This window comes from Orbicella faveolata, unplaced genomic scaffold (genome assembly GCF_042242905.1).
Source record: "Orbicella faveolata isolate gen_17 unplaced genomic scaffold, um_ofav_v1 contig_3, whole genome shotgun sequence".
Taxonomy (NCBI): Eukaryota; Metazoa; Cnidaria; class Anthozoa; order Scleractinia; family Merulinidae; genus Orbicella; species Orbicella faveolata.
The window spans coordinates 1,970,382-1,998,100 of record NW_028301558.1 but is presented as its reverse complement, the minus strand read 5'-3'; the positions used below and the strand labels follow the sequence as shown (position 1 = coordinate 1,998,100).

The 27,719-nt window shown below is 37.2% G+C and overlaps 1 protein-coding gene across 2 annotated transcripts in view; it reads left to right on the top strand.

Moving 5' to 3' along the window:
* Positions 1-257: 257 nt before the first annotated feature.
* Positions 258-27,719, top strand: part of LOC110048725 (exocyst complex component 2-like) — a 78,035-nt gene continuing 50,573 nt past the window's right edge. For both annotated transcript variants that reach the window (XM_089298521.1, XM_089298522.1), the window contains exons 1-9: positions 258-482; positions 5,010-5,183; positions 8,607-8,745; positions 14,067-14,110; positions 15,915-15,984; positions 19,270-19,394; positions 26,632-26,712; positions 26,896-27,041; positions 27,508-27,589. In XM_089298521.1, coding sequence (XP_089154647.1) covers positions 374-482; positions 5,010-5,183; positions 8,607-8,745; positions 14,067-14,110; positions 15,915-15,984; positions 19,270-19,394; positions 26,632-26,712; positions 26,896-27,041; positions 27,508-27,589 — 970 coding nt within the window. In that variant the 5' untranslated portion in view covers positions 258-373. The remainder of the gene's footprint in view (positions 483-5,009; positions 5,184-8,606; positions 8,746-14,066; positions 14,111-15,914; positions 15,985-19,269; positions 19,395-26,631; positions 26,713-26,895; positions 27,042-27,507; positions 27,590-27,719) is intronic.

The window sequence follows — 27,719 nt, the reverse complement described above, 5'->3', positions numbered from 1 at the left end:
CTCAAGCTTTGCTTTCCAAAAATAAATTAAACTGCCCGTGTGAATTAACCCTTGAACCATTCAACAACTTGTCAACTGCGCGTCCTTAAGTTCTCGCAATCTGATTGATGAAATTCAAACTTAAAACTGATTCTCTTGTTTTCTGCAGAAAACAAGAGAATCAGGCAAAAGCGTGCAAATACCACACATCTTCCACAAGCTTCAACACGTAAAAAATACATGTCCTGGATGTCCTGGCAAGCCCGCGAGGAATGGCCAGTGCTGGTTTTATTACGAGGGGATCTGGGCAAGAGTTGACAAGTATGACGGCGGAGTCGAGAAGGAACCAAGTCAAACAATTTCTTGTGTACGGAGCAAAAATATAAAGATAACGATGAGACCGCCGCCAGTGGTGACTGGCATTTCTCCCGCAGAAGGCCCGCCTGGAACTAAAGTCATTATTCGTGGTGAACACCTCGGCATTAACGCCAAAGATGTGACAGGTATGAAGCTGAACACCATAAAGTTTACTAGGAAAGTCAGTTCAAAACCCGAGGGGGAAATTCCAATTTCATGCAATTGCAGACATACTCTGCACATCCTGACCACCTAGTCCGCACTTTAGAACAAGCCTTAGCCAAGTATTTTCTGGGTTAGGAATAACATGGATCATGGTGTAGGCCATGGCCTACTGGTGGTTTATTTCCGTGAAAAAAAAAATTAAAATTAAAAATGAAATAATTGAAAGAAGAAGCAGAAGTAAGTAAATAACAAAGAAACGGATCAAATATGATTCCATAAATTAAACTAATACTCTGAATGGCCTTTCAGTGTATACAGGATATTACACAGTGGTGAGAAGATTTGAGTTTTATGTTTAAGTGGCAAGAACAACATCCCATGAGTGGGTGCAGCGAATGAGTCACATATTGTTCTTGCCATGACAATGTAAAATTCATATCTTCGAGCTAACGTGTAATGTTCATTTTATAAAATAGACATACTGATGACACCGTTTTTGACGATTTTCTGAAAATTTCCTACCATTTTCCGAAGAATTCCGAAAATTCTCTTAAACTTGTCTGTAGGTCAGACGAATGTTGCCAAAACATTTTCTTGAGAATTTCTGAAGATTACCGAAGATTTCCGAACATTACCGAAGACTGCTGAAAACTTTCGAGGAAGACAGGAAGATGTTCCGATCATACACCAACAAATTTAAGTACAATTTAAGAGACAAACTTGATATTAGTGAAATCATTGATATCTTCACTAGTGAGGATATGGAAAATTGCCACCTGAGTCCCAGATGTGGCTTTGTATGAATTTCACGAGTGGTGTATTTTCCAGTAAAACACTCGTGTCTATATAATAAAACATTATCCACCATACTTTACCAACTAAATCAAGCTTTTTTTGAGCAGGAATTACTAAAAGTGATACTTGCACATTATAAAAAACTTAAAAACAATCAATCAACCACTTACTCTTTTGGTAAAAAAAAAAATCACTCTCTAAGTGGTTTCTGAGCTATAATTATGATTAAACAAGTTGTTCATAGCACATTTGCATGCTTGTCATTTGACTACAACTATCAGAATTCCTTTCATTTTTCTTCACTATTTAAAATTTGAAGCTCCTGTAGGGTTAAAATACCAATCGCCCTAAGTTGCATAAGAAACAGTAAAGGTGAAGGATTCTGGTTGTTGTAGTTAAATGACGCCATCATGCAATTGTCTATTTGACAGAATACACCATTCTCTTTGGATGCCATAACAACATCAGAAACAAGCAGGCACTTATGGCTCTGTCAATATTCCAAGCCCACCCATCCCACTGGGCATTGGAGGGGCATTTAACAGGTTGTCGGTCCCCATCATGGGGCATTTACTCACAAAGGGCTGTCTGGGGGTTTGGGCATTTGACAATTTAATCAAAAACAAAGTATTATACATTAAGTATTTTGTGAAAATGCAAGCCTGCTTTATTAAAAAATCAAAGGGGTTAACGTTACGCAAAGAACGCAGTTGTAAACTCTTTTTCTGACAATGATTTAACCAATGGAAACTAGCCTGTGCCCTGCTACTAGCCCATAAATTCATGTTGGTCTTCCATGTACAAGAAAATCAAGTCAAGAAGCAATGGTTAACATGACAGATGACAATTGTATGACTGTAAACTTATGAGCTTACTAGATAAAACAAACAGGAATAAGCCTTCTTTCAATGAGTTTTCTTTGCAAACATTTTCTTTGCAAGTTTGTCTTTGTGGAACTTGGTGTGCACTACTGAGTTTTGACCATGTTAGAATCAATAAGAATTTCAATACGCTTTATATAAAACTGTTGATTGCACATGAATAACAGAAGATGCTTTTCACAACAGTCATGAGTACACTGCAATGTCGCTATATACAAAAACGTTAATTGTTGAGCTTCACTTTTAATATGGGGCATTTGCACTGTTCACACGGCCGTGGGGATTTTGTATGGACCAGCTGCACCCACAGTAGGGCATTTGCCATGTTATGAAACGAAAATTTCAAATGCTCGTCCAATGCCTGGGGGGAGGGGCGGGCTTGGAATTGATAGAGCCTTCTAGCCAAATATAACATTTTCTCAACAAGTTCATGCAACAGTAAGCTATGTTTTTAAAGTTTTTCTCTGTGCCTCCAAAACCACTTAAGCTTTTTAGAATTTTACACAGCTGAAAATAAATGCCACAATTTTTATCCATTTGGGGTAGTCTGCTGTAGCTCCTTGGTTCACTCCTTTTTTTCAACAATTCTGCCCGTCCAAGCCCAATCTTACTTAAACACACCAAAGTAGTCATATCGTTTTAGTATTAGTGATCACCTTTTTTGTTGTTGTTGTTGTTGATTCCTATAGTAAAGAAGAAAAAAAAAACTAGTGAGACAGTCTCAGATAGTGCAGAGTGCAATGTATAGCTCTTGCACGATAGTCACACATGTCCTCACCCCTGCCTGGTTCACTCCTAGTTTGTATTTACCTTGGTACCTAGGGCTTTTCCCCTTGCAGAATATGATCGGACAGAAACCTTGATAAGACATAATCTCACAATCGTAGCAGTGTGTATGTTTCATGTCTGTATTTTCATTCAGTGTTCAACAATAACTTACAATTTATTACTGTTTGTCAAGACAGCTTCCAATTTTTACTCTGGTGTTTTACGTTGATTTTCGTTCATTTCAAATTCAATAATACGTTGAAGTAGCAAAAGTAGCAAACGTGACAATTTACTTTTCACTCCAACGTTTGTAACTTGATACTTTTGTTTTCCTCGCAAAGGTATGTAACATAAAACCCTTGTTTTCTTGCAAACGTTATAGATAAATGGAAGAATGTAAATATCTTATGAGAAATGGAATAAGGATGATTGTGTTTCATCAAAAATGCAAATTTTCTTTTCACCGATGAACAAGAAGTAATTTAATTATCAAATAGTCACAGAATACAACGTTCTTGTTCAGTTACCACCTCAGTGATATGGATTAATACAACTGAGAAGCGTGAGCATTTCAAGAAGAAGTATTGAAGGCCACCGCTACTCAGTTGACCGAGATGATATATCCTACATCGGTGAACGAGTCCCCTCAAAGACTGATTAAATTAATTTGCGCTTTTATTATGTACCACGGAGTCTGCAGCAGCATTTGAACACTTTCCTAGTTTCTGTTGTCACAGATTCATAATTTGACAAGTTTTAATGCCACTATATCAGGAAAGTTTGGCTAGATATAAACTTTTTGGCGTCTTTTATAGAGACAATTGAAAGAAAAATCAATAAGCCGCTAAGGAGAAGCAAAAGGTTTCCATTCTTAATTTTGAACCCTGGCAAACACACTAGGCAGTGTAGTTTGATAATAGCAGATGATATTTGTTGAACTGAGCTACATGTAGGGGCAATTCTAAAAGATACGCATTCACAGTAGCGTTTTTTGCACTCATTCACGGAAATCCCTCATGCTTAAATTTGTTTTTGTCTAGCACGGTATCCTAATTGCTGACAAGTTACTTCTCCAAATGAGAAATCTAAATATAGCGAAAATATAATGTCCTGACAACAAACTTATTCTATTTAGCAAGCTAGAAGCGGAGTTGCTCTAACTGCTCGGTTGAATGAATTCTTAAATCTACTGACCACTGTATACATGGATTGATGATCATCTCATACGTGATCGTTCTATCATAACAATTTGTACTTCAAGGAGATATCTGAATATATTACTTCTGCTAGCTAAGGAAGGATATCTGTGATATGCACAAAGTTGGCCATGATCAGATACGCTCTCTCGGTCAAGTTTGTGATCACATTTAAGATGACTGATGATGTGTGCACAGCTGTTTAATTAGAGTCTCAGTACAAATTGAGTTTGCTGGATGGCTACATATTAATCAACTAAGAAAACTGAGATGCTAGAAACAAATAGGCAAAACAAAGCAATGGAGTTCAGTTCAGTGTTGGGGTCAACAGCTTCAATACTTCTATATTAACTTTCATGACATTTTCTTACCTTATGGACTACCTTAATGACCAGTTAGTCAAATAAAATCTACTAAAGTAAGCATAAAAAAACATCAAACAAAGTCTTTTTTTATTGATTTTATTTGGTATATTTGTTCCATTTCATCCCCTCCTAGACTGAAACAATAAATCGATGAAAACAAACAAAAAAAACACATGGAAATTACTGAGCGCATCTTGTTTGTGTGGCTGCCTGGGTTGGATGAATAAATAAATAAATAAGTCTCACATTCTATTTTTAAGTGACTAATGTTATGTAGTTGTTGTAAAAGAAGAACAAGTTATTAGACAGTGCAAATAAATGATGTTAAAAAACAATCAGAATGGGTGCTATCTTTTTTACTTTTTCTATTCATTCAGTGAGGCCAAAGTCAGGTATACTGGCTGATCACTGGGGCTCAGTGAACCAATCAGAAAGCTTAAAATGTACTATCCAAGGTTGAGGAGTTAATGATTAATGTTTTCCTTGATGGCTGTTGATTTTAGGACTGACAATTTGTGGTGCCAACTGCCTTCTTTCTGCGGACTATAAATCAGCAAGTAAGATTATAGCACGGACTGGTCAGGCCATGCCAGGCAAGGGAGATGTGATAGTAACAACACGGTCTGGTGGAGAAGGCAGCTGTACTGTGCAGTTTAAAAGTGTGAAGGTGGTTCCAGGTAGGATGCAGTATAATATGATTATAAAGTGGCTAAATGCAGTGCTTTTAAGTGACAACTGCTGCTCAATGCTAGGTCCAGTCAGCAATTTAGTATTCTTTATGCATCGTACCATTTATTTGTTTATTCTTCATTTAACTTTTCTGCTTATTGAGAGATAAGTAATGAGTAATAATACTAGTAGTAATCGTAGGTTAAAGATTGCATTCAAGTTTTGGTAGGCTTGGTATGTTAAAAAAAAAAAAATTCTAGGGGCAGCATATTTTTGTGCCTAAGCTGTTAGGCAGGCGTGAAATTGGTCTCCCTTCAGCAGGGGCGAAAACAAATGAATTGATCACAAAGCATGTGCATACGAGAGGGTTTGTTCTCGTTTATACATGTATTGTGTAATATTAGTTACGACCGGTCAGTAAAAAACATGGACTGCAGTCAGGAGGCCGCATTTAGTCTGCAGTCCCCATTTTATTCCTAAGTCTACACGTGTTTTATGCCCACTCTGTAATGCTTAGTCCGCGTTTTATACATAAGTCTGTGTTTTATACCCAGGCTGTAGTCCGTAGTCTGTAGTCCGCAATCTGCAGTCTGCATTCCACAGTCCGCAGTTCCCAGTGCGTGTTTTATACTGACTGTGTAAATCATCACCAACCATGTTTGTTCTGTCGGTATGCAAGACAATGTACTTTTAGTACCAAAACTAGGACAATTATTTTGTTTACGAACATGACTTTGAATTGCCTTGGCTTTGGGGTAACAGCTACAGGGCATTTTCACTTCCAAAACAATGAAACAGAGGACATGTTGGTGTACCAAAGCAACCCTGTGGGAGTTGAACTCAATTCCTATGTAAATACTTTCGTTGGGTTTACGTTACATAGTTTGCGCACAGAAATCTAGGCCAGCGAAGTGAAACTCATTTCCTCCTTGGATTTATTCAGCTCAGAAAGCAGCATTGGTTTCAGTCCAAGAGAAGAGGGTACACTACAGTGTTGTGAATCAAACAGATAATTATTTCTGGTATTTAGCTTTAATTTGTTCCTGTTTGAACAAAAAGTCAAAAAAAGCTTTACATAGTTTTTGCCTTGCCTTACTTTGCGGCCGGAACATATGACTTAACAACTGGCATAACATTAAAATTCTCTGGCTCAAGATGTTATGCAAGCCATTAGCCTATAAAAATGTGGTGCTTTACAATGATTCTCAAATTCCACAAGTTTGTTTCCTCAGTTGGCATATTTTATACACAGTGACAGTGGCTTCACAACTGGACCAGTTCAAGTTGATGTGATTTGCCTGTGAAGTTCTCCCTGAAAACTTGCAATTTTTTGACCATACACCAACACCAATCAACTAAACTACTGAATAGACCTAAAAGCGAGTGTAAATTGTCAAAATTTACAATGGTACAAGTATGTCTTATTTGTCGGTTGAAGGTTTCTTAGCTACAAAATAATACAGATCGAAAACTACCAATCACAGCCAACTGGCATGACCTTTTAAACTGCATGTGATTGGTGGCAAACAGTAAACATTACTGAACTTTTTTCTGATGTTAATGGTTTTACAAGAAAGACTCTAAGGTTAGAATATTGGGAAGGGTACTTCAAGTGGTGAAATGCTAGTTCCTGATGGAAATGTGGGCCTCAGATGTTAGTATTTTTTTCAGTTAGACACAAGATGACGACATACTAACAGACCACAACAGAAAGATGTTAACTTTTTTTGTTAGTGTTAACATCATGTACTGGTGGATGAGGCACTGTATGAACTCCCTTACATTAGCTAGGTGAGGCAAGTGGCCCTTTGTAAATACTAAAAAATTACCTGAATCACACTCCCCAGAGATCTTTTTGGTATCCAAAACAAACATGCTTACAACCAAAGCACGACTGTAGAGAATTCAGAATGGTAAGGAATAACAGGGTTCAAAATTAAAAAAATTTCTGACCAGTCATGAAAAGTTGGTTGCAAGTTTGAAAATTTTAGTCACAAATAAACGTGTTAATTTTTTATTACTAAAAATCACATTAATATGAAAGACATAGGTTTAAAAATATTTAACAAGGCTTTGATTTTATTATTTCATTCATCATTTTTATAACCGCTTTTAATTTTATGTCATTTTAGCAGATCAAACAGATCAAGAATGTATAAGCTTACAGCATGCATGACTGCTTGCACTCTTGAAGATTGTTCACTGTTTGCATGATTTACAAACATTCAATCTCCTACAAAACTAAATGAAATTTCGGGTCAAGCTTAAAGATATCCAGTTTCAAGAACTGATACAATCTTGGGACATTTCCCATCTAAAAGTGATAAAAACAAGCTTGTAACTCCTGGAAAATTCCTCCTGGCTGTGTAGGGACCTGGTGATATGAACATTTCAGAATTCTTGACCTTAACCGATACACTCTTTCTTTGCAAGCGTTCTGTTAAGCTCTCTCTGTACATGTAGCTTCAAATCTGGGGTAGCATAATCAGCTAAAACAGTTGAGGTACTTCGTTAACAAATCTGTAAATCTTTGCAACAACAATCATGCTGAGATGAGTGACCCACCATGTTTGTTTTGCAAGCAGATCCTCACAAACTGGAACTGCACATTGGTACATATGGGTAGCTGACAATCCCAAAAAAAGACTGCTAAATAAATGAGCCTCAAAGAATGATTTCCAGAAAAAAAAAATTTCAAAAACTTGAAATACATGCTCAAGATCTTTCATGCACCAATCTTGTTCCTAGATTCAAGTTTCAAACTTTCAAGTGTTATCTTCTATTGGTCATTGTTGTGTGTCCCCTTGTAGAGTGAATGACCATGGTATTGACAATTGATTTTCCATGCAGTCAAATGTCGATAAACAAAAAGGGACTCCTGTTTTCATACAATTATCTCCTCTTAAAGTGAATTCAGAGGGTATACAGATGTGACAACTTGCCATGAAATTTGTGTCCAGATTCCCAAGAATTATCTTAACAAAAAAGTGTCAGGGATTGCCATTTTTGCAACAAAGAATCTCCTGGAACAGCCTTTGTCATAACAAATATCAGTAAATTTTTGACTTTGTTAATTTTCGCCTAAATTATCGAGGGTCAGTTAAAATTTTATTGTGCAAAGCCCTTTCAAGTAGTTTGATCAGAGGTTGAATTGCTTAATATTAAGGAGCCAATATTGTAAACAATGAATTCAATTACACCTAGATGTACCATGTGTGTCACAATATTTAATTGGGACTACAGGTTAGTAGACAAGCATCCATGTTTCTATCTCTTCCTTGCCCCTTATTTTGAGAAACTATTCATGTCAACATTGAAGGAGAGTGTAGAGGGGAAAATTGTCCCACAGTTTTGACAGATATTGTAGTATGATGAAATAACAGAATTTTAATAGATGTGGTATTCAAACAGTTTAGACTTGTTCCTTACAGATCCATTAAAAGAGAGTGCTGTTTGGTTAGAGGAAGTAGATCCTGAAGAATTACGGACAAGGTCTGGCTCCACTCGACCAGTGTCACCACAGATAAACACAAGCCAAGATCCACTGGGGACAGGTGCTGATGTATTTGGGTCAGTTAACTAAATGTTATCACTCACTTGAATGAAAAAAAAAAAATGACAATTCTGCTCTGATTACTGCTGTTCCTGTTGAGTGTGGAAAACAAAGTGCCCCATGGTACAATTGCTGGTCATAACACAGTGACCTCTAACAGTCCCTTGTATTCTTTTGGATTATTATGAATCTCATGAAAAAGCCCATTTTATAGAATTTTTGTTTGCCTTAATTTTTTATACAGTCATCTTTCTGAAATAGAATTGTGTGGATCCAGAAGATATCCATCCCCTCCCGGTTTTTTTCCCGTATGACCCCCCACCCCCCATTTCCATTCCAAGGGGCTTCATGGTACTCCCCCCACCCACTGGAATTTCCATGATTTTTCTACTTAAGCCCCCCCACCCCTCGGAAATTCTGTATCCATAAATAACAAGACTTAACTCATTAATTGTACTAAAATTTAGCTACAGCTGTTTATAGTTACATTGTAGAGGAAGGCGCATTTTTTCATGGTCCTTCACGTCATGTTAAAATGTTTGAATTGGTGCTTGAACTAATAAACAGCTGACTTAGAAGCACTTCACTCCCAAATGGCATAGCAGCTGACTTTTCATCCATTAAAAGAAGTTTTCATACAAGAATCTCGAAACGTAGATAAAGCTCTTTTAAATAACCCAGTCAAAGTTTTAATTTATGCATGGTCAAAACAGCATCTCAAATTACTTCACACACGCGGTCAAGTCATCACATGCAACATTTTTTTCAAAACAGCTGTTTCCCAAATGTCGCTTTATTTTTTCTTTCACCAAAGGAATACATCAATTAAGTCATGTATGCTTTGTCTCTGTAGTTTGTAAATGATAGTGAATTCATTTTATGCCTTAGTTTTTGAGTTATTTTTTTGGTAAAAAAAATACCTCTTAGTCGGCACGTCGGGTATGCTATGGATGCGTCAATGCATGAGTGAGTGAGTGAGAGATGTATGTATGTCACACCAATCAGATTGGATTTACTATAAACAGCCAATCAAATTTCTTGTTGCAAAGGTAAATGGTAGGTGAGAAGATTTGATCCCGACACAATTTAGAACGGCCATATTTATGGAAGTACTCATATATTGGGCTTACTTCGACATTTTCTGTGGGTTAGGCTGAGGATTTTAGTCACGAATGAGATGAGCCTTGAGGTTTGAAACAGTTCGTGAGTTCGTAGTATGAAAATGCAACAAGATTTTTAGCTACAAAGGTAACTTGATACTTTTGTTTTTCACAAGGAGTAAATTCAATTACAGGTCACGAATTGTCGCTTCTAGTTCTTAGGACATGTTTTAGAGGAGATGAGACTATTTAGATTTGAAACAGTTCTAATGTTACCATAGTAAGTGCAGGTGACGATTGTTTTGTTCTTGTTGCATGCAAATATAACGAGATATTTTTACTTTTTAGTTGCAAAGGGTAATTTGACACTCTTGTTTTTCACAAGGGAGTAAATTCAATTAGAGCTGACGAATCGTCACCACTTGTTCCCACGAGGTGTTTGCTATCTTTAGTTACAAATGGTAACTTAACACTTTTGTTTTTTATATGGGAGTAAATTCAAGTAGAGCTGACAAGTTATCAGCTATTGTTCCCAGGATATTAAACAAAAAAAGCTTTCATGTCTGGATGGTTTTTACGTCTCTGCAGTAGCAGTTTATTTTTATTAGATGGGCATTTTATGACGTTCTTTTCAGTCCAATATTTTTAAAGGTAGAAAATATCAAAACTGCTCAAATGTTCTTTGAGGACTGCGTGGCACCAAGTTAAAGTGCAATTTAATTAAATCAGACTTTCAATGTGTCAGAGAGTTTTTTTTCTCTTTCTTTAAATTTTCGGTGAAGTAATGTTGTTGTGTTGTGTTGTGTAAAAAAGGTAAACTTGCGACTCATATAAAATACGAAAAGGTCTCTTAACTTGAGTGTTTTTGAGCAAAAATTCCTCTTGAGGGGTTGGAAGGGCTATGTAATCGCTGAGTGAGGGAGTTATGCATGTGCACGTGTCTCACCAATCACAGTGTGGGTTTTATCAGAGAACGAATCAAAGAAAAAAAATAAGATGGTATCTACATTAATCTGGAGACGTGTCAAATTACTGTAGTTTGTTCAGTCAAACATCTTATGGCATACCATTAATTTTAGCTATCTTACCATTGCCGATGTAACATCGTATGTACATATTAAATTCCCAGTTTCTTTCTTGCTGTACACTGCAACCAAAATAACTTGTCGAATTAACCAAATCATTACTGTAAACAGCTCCATGAATGCTCCTATCTCCGAGACTTCACACACAGAAAAAATAACTCTTGCACGCCTTGCATGCCTATGTTTTTAAATTTGTCATGCATGTCGTACGTGAAACACGCATAGTTCATTTGTTCTATAAATGACCGCATGAAATGACTCGGCTACCGCTCTGACGTTCCTCGCTGTACATGACTACATATAGTTCAAGACAAATGGCTTTGAATCCACTTTGCTCACTTAAGCAAACTATTAACTAGTTTGTTTGTTTTTTTTTCTATAATTAAGTAATTACATTGTATTTTAACTCCTTTAGTAACATAATGTTTAAGTCATAATAAGTAATTATTGTGTTAAGTAAGTAAGTAATGTAATGCCGAGTATTGTAAGTAGGTTTTTTTTTATGTATGGTAAGTGACATTTGTAAGACAGAAAAGGCGTTAGAAATAATAATAATAATAATAATAATAATAGTAATAATAATAATAATGATGATGATGATGATAGTAATAATAACGATAATAATAATGTACTGTATTGTAAGTAGGTTGAGTATTGTGTCTTGTTGTAAGTAGAGTAAGGCAATGTAAGTAATTATGTGTTTAGCCAAAAAAAAAGGGAAAAAAAAACTATTAGCTAAACGGATAACAATGAAAATATGTGATAACCTAGTTACAGCAAGTCTGAAACGGGGAATAATTTTGTACGAGTATCAAACAAAATAAACAAAGAATGAGTCTCATTTAATTGACAGCATGAGTAATGCTGGAAAAAGCATCTGAGCTGCATTTAAGCTAAATACAGCACAATCTTCAAAGTATAAATTAGATATCATCATTGTTCATGTATCACTGCACCTCTTTGTCGCCGTGTTGTTCAACTTGATGTCCAACAAACACGATGCTCAGGATTGCCATCTATTGTAGGACATCGGAAGTAAAATGGAAAATATATAACAAAGAATCTAATGTTTATTTCAAAGGATGGAACATTTCTGTTGGTTTGGGTTTCCTGAATCGATTGGGAAAGTACAATAGTGTTCATTCAATCGCACTTCACACCCACTAGAAAGGAAACTCTTTGAGTAGGCCCCCTCCCCTTTGGAAATTTACCTATTTCAGACACCCCTACCCCTCGGAATTTCCGTGACCCTACGTGGGGGGTATGGATATTTTCTGGAACCACACATTGATACAAACAACAACAATTAAGTAAATCATTTGTCTCACAATGTAGTCACTCGAGATTTGTTGATTGTGATGTGGTACATAATCATTATTTTATATAATGAACACTCACTGTAATTGGTGCATGTCTATCTTCCACTCTTTGTGTGTGAGGTTATGCCTTCAGCAGTTCACAGAATTATTTTGTGCTGTTCCCCTGTTGTTGGGAATTTGTTCATTTGCCCTCAAATTAATGGACAGTAGCTAGTTTGACATGTAAACAAAAACTTCTCTGCACATATTTTTGTTTTGAAATATTTTTCTCTGAGAGAGATTTTGGACAATCAATTCATTTTTGTTGATCCTTAAATTTCGAAAATGTTCTGTAACTTATCACTGAAATTGAGTATGGCAAAATGCAGATGCACTTTTTTGGTGCTTTGGGTCAAGAAACTGAGGAACAAATTAAATTAGTAAGAAACAAAATGCACTTTGACTTGCAGCTTTTAAATTTAAGCAGTAAGGACACTCGCATTTAGAGGCTGTGAAAAATAAGAGAGTTGATTTTATTTTAAACTTAGTGGTAGCCTTACTAACCTCATTTTGAAGTTGGTAATTCAAAAGAATTTTAACTCTGAGACGAGGTTAGTAAGGCTTATTTAAACGCATACAAAAGAATTTTAAATTGGCAGCCATTTATGAAAAGGGTCTATAGTTTGATACCCAGCTCTGTAAGCTTTAATTTGATATAGGGGCTTGGGTATCTACAGTTTAAACCAGATGCACTCCATTGTTTGGACATGATACCCCTCCAAAGGTTTCTTTTTTGTGGTAACCTTAATTACAGAACAAGAAAGCAAAGCATCTCTTGATGAATCCTTCAGTCATCTCTAAGAAAAGAGACATTGACATGACACTGAGACATCTGGTGTTCTTGGTGTGACCCGAAGGATGCTCACTTAACCCAGCCAAACAAGGTGGTGTGATTTATACAATATCCCTGTTATTTCTGATCAGTTATTAGAAGTTAACCTTGGCAGATTGGAATTGAAAGTCCTGCAGCACAGATGCCTACAGGAACAGAACATAATGGGAGAACAGTACAACAGTAGGCCACTGAGGGAACAACTTCCTCCCATAACATGAAACAGTGGAGGATCAAAATGTACCAACCACTGTGGACCTTCATGATATTTATTTTACCATATAATTAGGCAAACTGACATTGCCTGATGAAGACTAGCTGTAAGCCGTTAAAATGTTCTGATCAACATCTCAGCTGACTACATTGGGAGACAAAAAATTAACACTTTATTATCATTGTATCCCACAGGATCAAGTGTAATACCCTTTTTACTGTTATGTTAAATACTGTACAAATGTTATAGATATGAAATGTATGTTTTTGAAGGATGTGCTGCTACCATCAGTTTTGGACCACAGTAAGATTGTAATCATTGCAATACCTGTTATGTTGGTCAAACAAACGATATGTTGCTACATGTGAACATGAAAACTGAACAACTAATATGAATTTGCTGGTCTTCAAACACCTGAAAGGATCTGAAACCGGCTAGCCTACCATCATGTTCAGTAATCAGAAACACGTATTTCAAATTTAAAACCGTTTGTAGTTTATACATGTAGTGTGCGTGTAATTACTGTCATATGATAAAAATTTATTTTGAAAACGTAGTAGCAGGTGATAAAGATTAATATAGTATGATAAGTTTGTCTAGAATTCTTTAAATTACCATTTGGATCGGTGGCATAGAAATAGATGGCTTTGAAGTACTACAGTACAGTTAAATTATTGATTAACTGATTAACCAAAACTAACTCTGACTTTTGTATTCACATTAATCTTAACTGTTTTCATTTTCCCTAGTTACAAATTTACAGAGGAGCAGCTAGAGGACTTTTATCCTGAGGGTACGATAATTGGAGATATGTCAGATGTTATCAATAATAATTTATTTACTCTGTTAATGGTGTCATAACAGTTGAAAAAATTATCATATGATTGTTGATTATCGACTGAGGAAAATTCCGCTAGTCGGCTTAAGGAGAAGTCCTCAATACCTTGAATAAAGGTTTTTTGAACTATTTTATTGTGAATGATGCTCCATGTTAATTAACCATCACTTTGAATGCATGCAGAAAGTTGAGAGAGCACAAGAGAAGTTTTAAGAGCACCTTTAACTCATAGAGTGCTCCTTCAACTTGTTAAAGGGTATATAACATGAAAAATAATTTCTGCTTATTTGAAAGGCCTTTCAAATTACAGAAGAATGGCATTTTTCTTTTTGAAATATCTTTTTTTGTTTTAGAGATATTGACGTTTTGCAAATTCGATCAGTGATGACATCATATTGTTTGCAACTAAAAAGTGGAAAATACTGAATAAACGATATCTCTGGAAACATTGAAGCAGTGTTCTTGAAACTTGGTACCACAAATGTGCATCACAAATGAAACAAAATGACATCCTTAGTGCTGTTGCCATGACAAAAGTTTTTCCGTTGATGCTGTCTTAATGAAGACTGAAATTCCCAGTTTTTGTCTTCAACCAAGAACTATCTACTCCACCCGATCTAATGATGTGAGTAAGAGAATATGGGAACTATGTCTGTTCCAAGTAGGACCCTTTGTCTCACTTTAGAGGTTGCAAATAAGGATTTTTGTTTTTTTGACAGAAAGAGACTGGAACCGAAAGAGTTGCTATCGCAACAGCACTAAGAACACTGCTTCAATATTTTGTCTTATACACTGTAGTTGTAGTCAGGCATAGTAATAAAATCTTAAAAGTTGTTGTCACTGACTTAAAAATCTTAAAATAGTCGTTTCGGCTAAACTACTATAACCTTCTTCAGTGATGAAATGAATGTTAACGGCGTCTAAATGTAAATGAGATGTTTATAAGAATGTGAGGAACTCGCTAGGGATTAATTTAGCATTTTTGTAAATGCTGTCCCTTGTGGTCGCGTAGATTGTTCTTGGAAGCATGGCATTCCATTCGCGAACCGAACTCAATTAATGACCACGCGCATATTCCAGACATTTACAAAATCCTAAATTAATCCCTAGCGAGTTCCTCACATTCTTATAAACGTCTCATTTACATTTAGAGGCTGTCAACATTCATTTCATCACTGAAGAAGGTTATAATATTTTAGCCGAAACATCTATTTTAAGATTTTTAAGTCAGTGACAACAACTTTTAAGATTTTGTCTTATACTTATGAAAAAGTTAACAATCTCATCTCAAGGAACTATGAGAAACAAACTTAACCTTATACTAGTCAACTGAGTACTTCAGTGGTGTTTAACTAAGTTTCTATTATGTTTTCATAAGTATAAGACAAATTATTGCTGTAACTTAATTCATAAAAGCCAATGAAATATCAGTTGAGCTTTTGGGTGAAAACATGATATCTACACATGTGAAAGTAACATGTTATCTTCACATTTGAGAAGGTCACCGTTGCTATGGTTACATAATAAATGGCATCTTTTGCAGCAAAAGTGAAATGGGTTGGGATTTCATTGGTATTTATATAATAAATAGAACATTACATGGCCACTTGGGGATACAAAATTTCTCTCGTGAAATATTCTTCAACACTCAAAGAGAAATTTTGTATCTCCGCGTGACCATGCAATATATTCTCTAGGTAAGTAAGGGTTTGTAAGCAAATTAGCGATGTACTAAATCAATATTTTCTTTCCCGTGAAGGAAGTGGAAACATTCTGAGTGAAAACTTTCTTCCTGGTTGGTTTCTTTTAGAAAGACACTCGGATACTGAGTAAGTGATTATGAGATTTAATGTTGAAAGAGGTAAAGTCTGCATCTGGGGTTAGTGGCTCATCAGCAAGCATTTATTTCTGGGGTCAATTTAATGAACTTTTACACTTGTAACTACAAGTCAGACCATGGTATTTACAAGCGGAGACGAAAATGAGTTTAATAAAAATCGTTACAAGTCCAGGTTACAAGTGTCCAACTTATAATTACACATGTAGTGCTACACATGTAGAAGATGGTAAGAATCAAATTTAATAAAACTTTTGCAAGAGTTTGATTGTGTTTTTGCAAGGGTCCAGCTTGTAAATCACAAGACATAGTGCAAAAATACAAGTCACATGTCACTTGTAAACATTCGGTATGACTTCTGAAAAACATGTTGTCTTCTAGTGAAGAGGAACTCGAGGAGCTCCTGAGACTTCAAGTTTTCCGCCAACCTAGGAATTTTGAGAAAAGACTGCTCTTGACTGCTTTTTAGTACAGAGTGCACTATTGGGATGGTTATGGGAGCTGCCTGCCGCTAAGGCACTATGGCACTATGGTGCTATGGCCCTATGGCGCTATGGTGCTAAGGTGTAAACTTTAATGTTTGTTTAATTAATTAATTAGTCTAGAGGCAGGGAAGTGGTGGGGGTGGGGTGGGAAAGGTACATGTGTACTCTACGCAAAACACGTTTCATCGCCGTCAGTTAGGTATGAACATCGCAAAGCTATATATTTGTTTCAGGTAACCCCTTGCTCTCCTTGTGGTACCATTCTTTTTAGAACAAAACTAATTTGCTCTAAACATGTGCGTAGATTAGTTAGCGTTCGTGGCTTCTATATTAGGTGGAGGATACATTGCATATGGAATCACGCACAAATGTTGAGTGGTTTTCCTTATGGTAGAACTCAACATGTAAAACGCATGCGTTCTAGCATCATTAGTGTTATACACTATCTTTCCACGCGGTATTTTAAATATCATGTCATGTCATGTGACCAAGGACAGCAGTTATTTTTCAGGTAGCGCCATTGTCCCTTTTTATTGCAAAAGTGAAATGTTACTGTGGCTGCGTAGCTTTTAGAATTACACACAGGTCAGTTCAACAAATATCATCTGTTTTCAATCTACAATAGTTTGCTTCTCAGGGTTCAAATGTATTGCTTCTCCTTAGTGGCTTGTTTAATTCTTGCCTTAATTGTGTCTGTAAGACAGACCGCAAATCGTAAATTTGTAGCAAAAGAAACCAGGAAAGTGCTCAAATATTGCTGCAGACTCCATGGCACCTAATGAAAATCACAAATTAATTTAATCAGTCTTTAGGAGACTCATTCATATCGGCCAAGTAGCGCTGTTTATTTTCAATACTTTTTGTTGAAACGCTTCTCAGCCATCAATATCATTGGGTGTTAATTTTGAATTGTTTTATTGTTAACAACAAAGGTGGCAACAGAGAGAGAAAGTGGTATTTCGTGACTATCAGATAATTAAATTAGTTCTTGTTCATCGGTAAAAATTTGCATTTTTAATAAAACAACATTGTTTCTGTTCTGTTTCTTCATCACTACATCAGATATTTAATGTTCTTTCATTTATCTCCAAAAAACAAGCACATCTTCCGTGTGTTGGAGAAAACAAGGGTTTCATATTACATGCCTTTGCGAGGAAAACAGAAATATCAAGTTACAAAGTTGGCGTGAAGAGCTAAATTGTCTCGTTTACTGCTTCAACGTATTGTTGAATTTAAAATGAACGAAAATCAATGTAAAACACCAGTAGTAATTCATTTGTACATAATTTTTGGACCTTGAATGAAAATACAACCTTGAAACATACACACTGTAAAGGGGAAAAGCCGTAGCAGACTACCAAGGTAGACACAAACCAGAAGTGAACCGAGCAGGGGTGAGTAATTATGGGACTACCGTGCCAGAGCTATCAATTGCACTCTGCACTATCTGAGATTGTCTCACTAGTTGAAATGTACATTTGTCAAAATGCTGGTGCATTCAAGCAGATTTTACAATTGTCAGGCTACAATTGTAATTTACACTTGTGTCCTGGCTTGCGATACACTTGTAAGTTCCAGTGTAGAAAATTCTTTTATTAAATCCTTTTATTTACAAGCTGGACTTAACACATGTAAATTTTATGTGTGAAAACCACAAGTGCAATTTCTTTATTAAATTGACCCCTGGTTTCAATATCATGGAATGGCACAAGGTTGTCCTCAGCATTAAATTTCCGGTAACAGGGCTTGAAATAATGGCTGGTCAACAGACATTGAGGCAATGTCAGGTCAAAATTGGTTTTGTCTGGTCAAATTGTTGGATGACGGGATATTTTGTTCAGTTGATTACACTTGGACGGAAAATTTGATTCAGAGCTAGTTCTAAATTAAGTTGTGCATTATTCTTATTTGCAAAAGAAAGAAAGAAAAAAGAAAACAAAAGATGGCTCTTCCAGAGTAGCGTGTCTATCGTAACAACTATTTGGCAAAGGAAAGTGCTGCAAAAGCCGCTTGGCGCAGTAAACCTTCATGTAGCGTTAAACAAAGTGTTCTCCCTTGGATATCACATTCTTTTTTTGGCAAACAAAATTTTTTCCATGGCAACCATTTTACAATTAAAGATCACCAAAAGGCGACGTTTTGAAAAGGTGAGCTTGGAGCGCTGGGAGGGGTTCGCCAAGTGAAGCACCATGCTCATATAGGAAAGAAAAGGAAACCAGTGAACTAGATAGATAGGTAATCTTTATTTAAGCACGGTTGAATAAAGATTTGATTTTCTCATGGTTATCATGGTTAGCGGTATTGCTCGTGGGAGTGTACACACAACGACAATGAAGACAATAAAGTTGTGCAACATGGCGGCCATACTCCAGCTTACAGGTTGACTGAGACATGCAGCCTTGGTTTGCACTTTAAATCTTTGATTTTGGACATCCGTGTTTTTTTCCAATTAACGCCTGTCAAAATGAGGTATCGGCCGACCAGTATCATGTAACCATATTGTGGGCTCAAGTTTAGAGCTCAGAAGGTTGCATGTTTTTGAAGTTGACCGCTGCCCAGGTACTGGTTTTTGATTGGATTGCAGGCTTAAGCCAGGTTAACTTATTGTAATCTGAAGTCCCGCTTTAAGGCTTGGTTAAATCTACATATTATTTCCTGACCAAACATTTATGGGTATTACCATTTCTAAGTGATTTTCTATGCCCCATTGGCACTAGGATTGATTTGTTGTTGTTGTTATATTTATATATTTATCTATTTATTTATTTTATCAACATTCCCATTTTCTTCAGGTTTTTTACTTTGAAAGCTGGTCTGAACTACCTGAGGCATGAAGAATCAAGACGAGCAACTGGTCCTCTGGCATTTGTTAAGGAGAATGTTGGGACATTCTTAGATGCTGTGGATACCCTTATTAGTATCCTTGCTGATAAGCAGTTTCTATATGCTTACAAAGAACACCAGTCACATCCAGCAGTGATATAGTTCAACAGAATGAATCTCATTATTTGTTGATTACCTCCTTCAGCCTATTGCTAAATTACAGAGATCATACTGTAAAGATACTACAACAGATTTCTTAAACTATATAGAGAAAACAAAGGTGGCAATGAACACAATGCTAGTGTCAATGGACATTGCAACCCTACATACTAACATCCCTCAGGAGGAATGAATCACCATTGTATGTCAAACATATGAAACAGTCCACCTGAGCAAACCTTCCAAACTTACACCCTACCTCAGAGATATGCTTAGGCTCTGTTCTTAAAGAAAACTCTGACCATTTTACCTGAAAAAACATCTTCAAACACACAGTACCCCAATGGGCACAAAAATGGCAGTCTTTTTTGCCGGATGTCAAATGTCAGATGTTGGATGTTGGTTGTTGGAAATAGGACTGATGTTGGATGTCAGATGTATGGTGTTGGATATTCTAAGTCAGATGTCGGATAACACTTATATGCTTAGAACTGTAGTCTTGTAATAATGCAAAGCAGTTTTACAGCATCAACCTGCTGGACACACTGTGAGGACTTGTGAATGCATTGGCCCATTCATTGACTGGTAATGGTGAAGTACAGCTGCACCCAAAAAAACCTGTCAGTTGTCTGTCCGCTGTCTGTCTGTCAAATGTCGAAGGTTTGTTGACTAACTATTCATAGCCTGTCGGTAACCTATCAGTGGCCTGTTGGTAACCTGTTGATAACCTGTCAGCCCTCTGTCGGGTGACAGCTGATCACCAGTCGGTTTCAGGGAGCTCTTCACAAATACCCACTGACCACCTACTCTTTCAGAATTGCCTCAGCACACCATGCTTTCTCTTGAAACATTACATGAACCCTCTAATCCCAAGCCTTTCTTTCAACCTTGGAGTTCTCTTTCCAGATCATGTGTACTAAAGGCATCCCGCGGTTGAGTATAGATCGATACCCTTGATGGACCTTTGATGGATACTTGATTGACACTCCATCGACACCTCCATTGACACTTGATCAACACTCCATCGACATCGCGGTCGAGTTCGACCAAATTTTTGATTGATTCATATATTCATAGTTCGGCTGACTATTGACCAACTGTTGGTCAAATGTGGATAGTGTCGATCAAGTATCAGTCAGGGTGTTGATTGAGTGCTGAACGAGACGTTGATGGAGGGTATCAATCGAGAGTATCGATTGACACTCAACTGCGGATGCTTTTATTAGTAAACATGATCCCCCTTTCCTTGTACTCGAAATACTACAGTTGGCTTGACACATGGTTTACAATCAGCAATCACATGTCATGTAGTTGAACTGTGCAGACTCTTGTCTTACAATCATCTAAGACAAATGGTGAAAGAATTTGGTTCATGTTGGCAAGGTCGCTGACATGGAAATTACCTTGTCTTCTTTCTCTGAGCAGTATGGCATGAAACCTTTTAATCTTCACACTTGTGTTGATGGGTGCATATTGTGGAGCAGTGGTAGTTTTGCACAGACTTGTGTTCTTTGTTGTGCGATATCTTGTAAACCAGCATTCAGAGTTCTCCTTTGACATTAGGATAAAGCTCATTCATGACTTGTTTTGCTTGTCTGTTGAACCACCATCCTTTGACATTTTGTCCTTCCTTTCTCAGGTCTGGAAATTTGGAGTGCAGCCTATCTTCCATGAGGAGATATTTCACATCATCATCCCCAATCGTCTGATTTGGATCTGCATTCTTTTTGAATGCACAAACAGACTTGTTTGTAATCAATCTCAAATGTTTAAGATGATTTCCACAGAACATTCGAGCGCTAATGGCAAAAAATTTAGTTACCAAAAAAATCTCATGGCATAGTAATATTTTGAATACAGTTAAGGCGTATGAGGGAAAATTGAAATTAAAGTTATCCTTATTCCAATTAAAACAGACTTTTCGTGTTAGTTGAAAACACAATAACACATACTTTAAGCATTCTTACAAGGTTTGACTTTAACTTTCTCAAGAATGCTTGAGAATTGAATCACAGAATCACTTAGATAAATGAACTGATAAAAGTGAGTTGTTTTAAATAGTATTCCGAAAGTTACTGTGCTATAGGTAGATTTTTAGGGACTGATTTTTGCACTTATTGCTCTTGAAAACTTTGAGCAGAATCCGTCTTAATATTTTTACCATCTTTATAATAGTCTTTTATGACTCTCAACTTGGATTCAGAATCAAAAGCATGCTGTGTCTGACACAACTTCTTACCACTGGCAGTGCTGGCTGATGGCTGGTCCCTGTCTTCAGCAACTTCAATTTCTGTTGTATCTTCTGTTGTTATACAGTGCCCTCCATGGTACCCCCTCTACATTTACCTATACATGCACCTTTTTTCATCACGTTCTCTTTGATTTAAATGAGCAGGGCTGTCATTAACCACGCGGCCATGGAATGTGTTTATGTTGCAGCTTTTGCTTTCGCTACATGACAAATAAGATCGTGTTTACTTTGCAAGTTTATCTCGCGAGAAGCGACAGTCATTAATTTATTTGCAATTTTGCAAGTATTTCTTGTGGTTTTAGGCAAATGAAGTGAATTCTTTGGCTGTTTCATCGCAGCGAGTTCATAGATCAGAAGGAAAATTAATTATTTGCAAGCCAAGCAAAGAACATGTCAAAACTTGCAAGGACTATGTCATTGGTAGGGAAATAACTACCGTACTAAAGATAGCCATGGATAATGCAATTCTTGAATTATGTGACTTCTTTGCTAGCCCTTCACTCAAGGGAAAAAACAATTAAATTTAATCGTGACTTTTAAGAAAGAAAGCTGTTGTTAATAGTGATCGTATCTTCATGCCCATACATATCCCGAAGAAAGTTCCAGATTAAGGCCCGTTCCAAACGCCACTCCATTCATGCGCTGAACCTAACTGATGAGTTAAGTACGGCAGAAGGGCGGCATTTGAATCAGTTTGGTTCGGCAGGTTAGGTTTGGTGCGGCAAACAACATTAAATTCGGTAGGGTCTGTCGCACTATCCAACGTTGGAGCAGCAGCTGATTCATACAGCGTTCTCCTCATGTGTCGAACCTAATGCATAAATGACTGTAATTTATTTTTCATATAATGGGACTCGTGATTGGCTCCGAATTGAGTGGCGTGACCAGTCATGCATGAAGCTCAAAGTTGTCGCTAAAAATAAAGACAACAAAATTCCAGTATGCCTTCGACTTATGAGAAACGGGACTGTATAAGTGAGTTTCTTTAGCGCAAGTTCATTTTTTGCTTTTTCTTCGTGATAATAGCCTAGCTTATTAGATTTCCCTTTAACAAGTCGATTTAGCCGGGAGAAAACCTGTCTAAATACAAACACTAAACCAGTCACAGCTTTTCTATTTAGACAGAAATCGTGAATTCAGAATGCATATTTTCTCGTAGAAAATTGTTACCACCGGCTTCCCGAAGTAAGATCGACGCAAGTACGCCATTTCAACCGGCCGTTGCTCCAAAGTCGCTCTAAAGTCGAACTTAATCAAGTTTAGTTCAGCACATGAGTGGAGCGGCGTTTGGACTGGGCTTAAGACTACTATGTCATCAGACATTTCTCAACGGCTAAGACTGATGGTGCAATAATACAGTTTGTGTTGATCAAGTGAGGTGGTGTCTACAGTAATCAATGAATCATCAAGGATTGCTTTGGAATGTGCACTGTGTTGCGACTGTAGTGCTAAGAAAACAGTTAAATTTTAAAAGCGCGGTTATAAGATCTAACAGATCTTGTTTTTTGTCAGTGGCCAGATCCAAACTCCCTCTCGGCCAAATTTTGAATCACGGACCCTGTGATGTTTATTCGCCAAAAGCTGTTCAAAAATTAATGCACGGACAATGTTACAGATATTGTTTTCTTTATTCTGTGTAAAATATATTTTCTTTTGGTTTTATCGAAGTGTTGGATTCCAAGGGAATAATAAATATGGTAAAAAAGGTATTGTGTCAGCCATGGAATGCGCTGACGTTGCAGCTTTCACTTTCGCTATGTGACAAATAAGATCGTGTTTACTTTGCAAGTTTATTTCGCCAGGAGCGACAGTCTATTTAGTTTTCCGAGTATTTTTCGTATTTTTAGGCAAGAGAAGTGAATTGTCGTGTTGTTTTATTGAAGCGAGTTCACAGATCAGAAGGAAAATTAAATATTTGCAAGCCAAGCAAAGAAAGTGTCAGAACGTGTAAGGATTACATCATTGGTAGGGAAATAGCCGTGGATAACGTAATTCTTGAATTATGTGACTTGTGTGATTACTTTGCTAGCCCTTTATTGAAAAAGCAATTAAATTTAATCGGGACTTATAAGAAAGAAACTAAAGGTGTTGTTAATAGCGTTATTATCGAATCGTTCATATCATTCATGCCCATACATATCCCAAAGAAAGTTCCAGATTAAGACCATTACGTCATTGGAGATTTCACAACGGGTACGACTGATGTTGCAATAATACAGTTTGTGTTGATCAAGTGATGTGATGTCTACAGGAATAAATGAATCATCGACAAGGACTACTTTGGAATGTCCACTGCATCGCTACTGTAGTGCTAAGAAAACAGTTAAATTTTAAAAGCGCGGTTATAAGATCTAACAGATCTTCTTGATACATTTTAATTCACCTGCAGTCTTGATCTTCACATCCATAGCAAACTTGTAACTTTATGAGTGAACTGTATCAACTACAGGCCAGGTCACCTGTAACATCAAGGGTCCATCAAACATACTCACAGCCATAACAGGTGTTACGGGTTACAGCTCTTATTGACAGACTTGATGAGTACAGTATGAACACAATGTAAAGATAATCTGTGACTCAGCAATGACAGTAACATTGAACTCTGACCTCAACCTGTCATCATCATCATCATCATTTCTTGTCGCACCAGTGGGCGCATAAGACTGTCACACTTTCCGACCAACACGCCCTGTTCCGTGCCACCGCTTTGGCTACTTCCCAGCTCTTCCACCCCGCCTTGTTTCTTTCCTTCTCCACCATCCTTCTCCAAGTTGTCTTTGGCCTCCCTCTCGCTCTTTGACCTTCTGGTGTCCATCCCAATGCTGTGAAGCAGTCGTTCGCACCCTCTCTCCTGAGTATGTGTCCCAACCAGTTCCACCTTCTTCGTCGTACCTCGCAGCTTATGTCATTGACCTCTGCCATTTCAACCACTCTCTTGTTTGTAATTCTTTGCTGCCATCTAATTCTCAGTATCTGTCTCAGCACTGGCATTGGAAACTGTTCAGTTTTCGTTCATCAGCTTTAATGATCTTCCATGTTTCACAGCCATATAGCAGGACCGGTCGAACTAAAGTCTTGAATAGGCGTATCTTGGTTCTCCTTCCTATTCCTCTGGTTGCCCATACCTTCCATAGTCTCTGAAATGCTCCATGTGCCTTCTGCAGTCGGTTCGTAATATCTCTACTGCCTCCTCCTTCTTTGTTTACTGTAGCACCTATGTATACAAATTCCTCGACGTCTTCTACTTCCTCGCCATTAACCACGACGTCCTCTGAACTATGAGCAAACTCAGTCCTCAGTGTTTTACACTTTCTTGCATTAAGTTTGAGGCCTACTCTGGCTGCTTCTTCTGCTAGTCTCCCAGTCTTTTCCTGCAGGTCGCTAATCTTGGATGACAGTAGTGCAATATCGTCCGCAAAGTCAAGATCCTCCAGCACCGTTGTGAAATTCCACCATATTCCTCTTCTCTTGTCTGCTGTTGCCTCCCTCATGGTCCAATCTAAGGCCAGTAAGAATAAGAATCCTGACATCACACACCCCTGCTTTACTCCAGACTTGATCTTAAACCATTCTGATGTCTCACTTCCATCAACAACTGTACACTCGAAGCCCTGGTATATGCCTGCGATCACTCTCACCATCTTATGTGGTATCCCATAGCTTTTCATGATGTTCCATAGGCTTTCTCTGTGTACCGAATCAAAGGCTTTTTCAAAATCCACAAAGTGCACATACAGACCCGCCCTTCACTCATTTGCCTACTCCAAGATGTTTCTTAGTATAAAGATCTGTTCAGTTGTACTTCTCTTTGATCTAAACCCAGCCTGCTCCTTTCAAAGCTTCTTGTCTACACCTCTCTTGATCCTCTTTAGCAGCATCCTACAGAATATCTTACGAATTACGGGTAGTAAAGTCACTCCTCTCCAGTTGTTACAATCCTGCAAATCACCTTTCTTAAATATCTTGACAATCAGTCCCTTCGTCCACATTTCTGGCCACCTCTCAGTCTCCCAAAGACCTCAACCTGTAGGGAACTCAATTAAGTGTGCCATGGTTTGTTCACATGCGTCTTGCTTACTTGCACAGTGAACTAACATGGTGGGATTTTCATCTCTTGCTTTGGATACACTAAAAAGCACATATGCCATTAATGCTGTGTTTACATCTCTGACATTAGATAAGTTCACTTGTCACCCAGAAATGGGCAATTGTGACAGCAAAGATGGAACTGCCATTATCATCAAATAGGAATTACACGAGAGTGAACAAGAAAAGGCTAAAGGCAAGATATAGTACTTGGTCAGCTCACTGATAAAGAGACTAGGAATCATGAAAAGCACCGGAAGGCATGTTGTTTCTTGGAGGTGGAAATGAATTTCCACATGTTAATTATCTTTTTGGGAACAAAAAACATAAATCTGAAGTAAGAAAACAAACAGGCAAAGAACAGACATCATTATATGTAACCTCACCATGAACCTGCATGGAGTCTAAGGGTTTGTTCAGTCTGTAGGTACCAGCCACAGATGACAATACAAATAAAAAGAAAATTAAAAGACAAGATGCAATACTGTTCTAAAATACAAAGAACGAGATACAAGGGTGAAACAATGCACTTTATTTGTATCCAGTACTGACAGAAAGATCGAGCCTAAAACAGTGGGTGATTCTTGAGTCAGTGGGTGATGTCAGAGTGTAATAACTGTGTGACAGCGAAAACATGTAGTAAAAAATACATTTTCCCTTACTCTTGACCTCCTGGTCCTGTGAGATTGATTTCATTTATGAAAGAGGTGAAAGTGTGATATCTTTTTTGTCTGTACATAGATGGGCCTAGCTATAACAGGGGGGGCTTAACTAGAATTTTACATACACCTCATATACATGTAATTATAACTTCCTTGACTGAGTTGATTATTAGGTGTTCAGCATGATATGTTGCGTGATGAAAGCAGCTGTGATGGAGGATCCATTGTTGAAAAACTTGAGTCTTTTGTGCAAGGTACGTATCCATGGTTAAACATAACACTGCTCACTGTTTTAAACTTTGCTACAGCAGTGAGTTTAACCTCACGACCATTTTTATCTACAACTATACGCAAATTGTTACAAGAATTTGCAGCAATAATTTAATGAAAGTACATCTAAAGTGCTGTTGTCATGAAGAACTATCTCTGTCACACAGGTGCAAGTAAAAATGCTGAGGGTTTGTTTCAAGATGTGCTGGGCCGTAAAGATGATGCTGACAGAACAAGGAATGCACTGAATGTCCTACAGAGGTTTAGATTTCTGTTTAGCCTACCACAGAGTATTGAGAAAAATATTCAACAGGTATTTTGAGTACAAATGAAGTAATAACACTATGCATCATGGCTAATCTTCTATAGCTAATAAACATCAATGAAAATGAGCAGGTGAGCTTTTGTGCCAAAACCTGATATCTTCACACAAAAAAATAACATGTTATCTTCATACATGAAAAGATCACCATTGCTATGGTTACATAAAAAGTCATGCGTTTTGTAGCTCAAGTTAAATGATGGTATTTCATTGTTGTTTATATAATAATAAATAGAACATAACATGGCTGCTTGGAAATACAAAAGTTCTTTCCTGGTGTTGAAAAATATTTCTCAAGTGAGTGCAAGAAATTTTATGTATTAATCACAATAATTATATTGCAATAATCCAGCAAGTCATAATAAGTTCTGACTTTTGTCAGTTATAGTATGGTTGGAATTATTTTGATCATACTTTAATTCCAACCATTTTATTTGTAATTTTATTTTTGCTACAGGGTGATTATGAGATGGTCATCAGTGATTATGGAAGAGCTAAGTCGTTGTTTGCAGGAACAGATATAAGGATTTTTAAAAGAGGTGTGTTATCCCACTACAGTTACTTAACTGAGTTCTCTTTCCCACTGTGGAAAATAAGGCCAGAACTAACAGCACAACCATATAAATCATCTGAAGGCAATACACACACTTTGTCACCTTTCACATGACA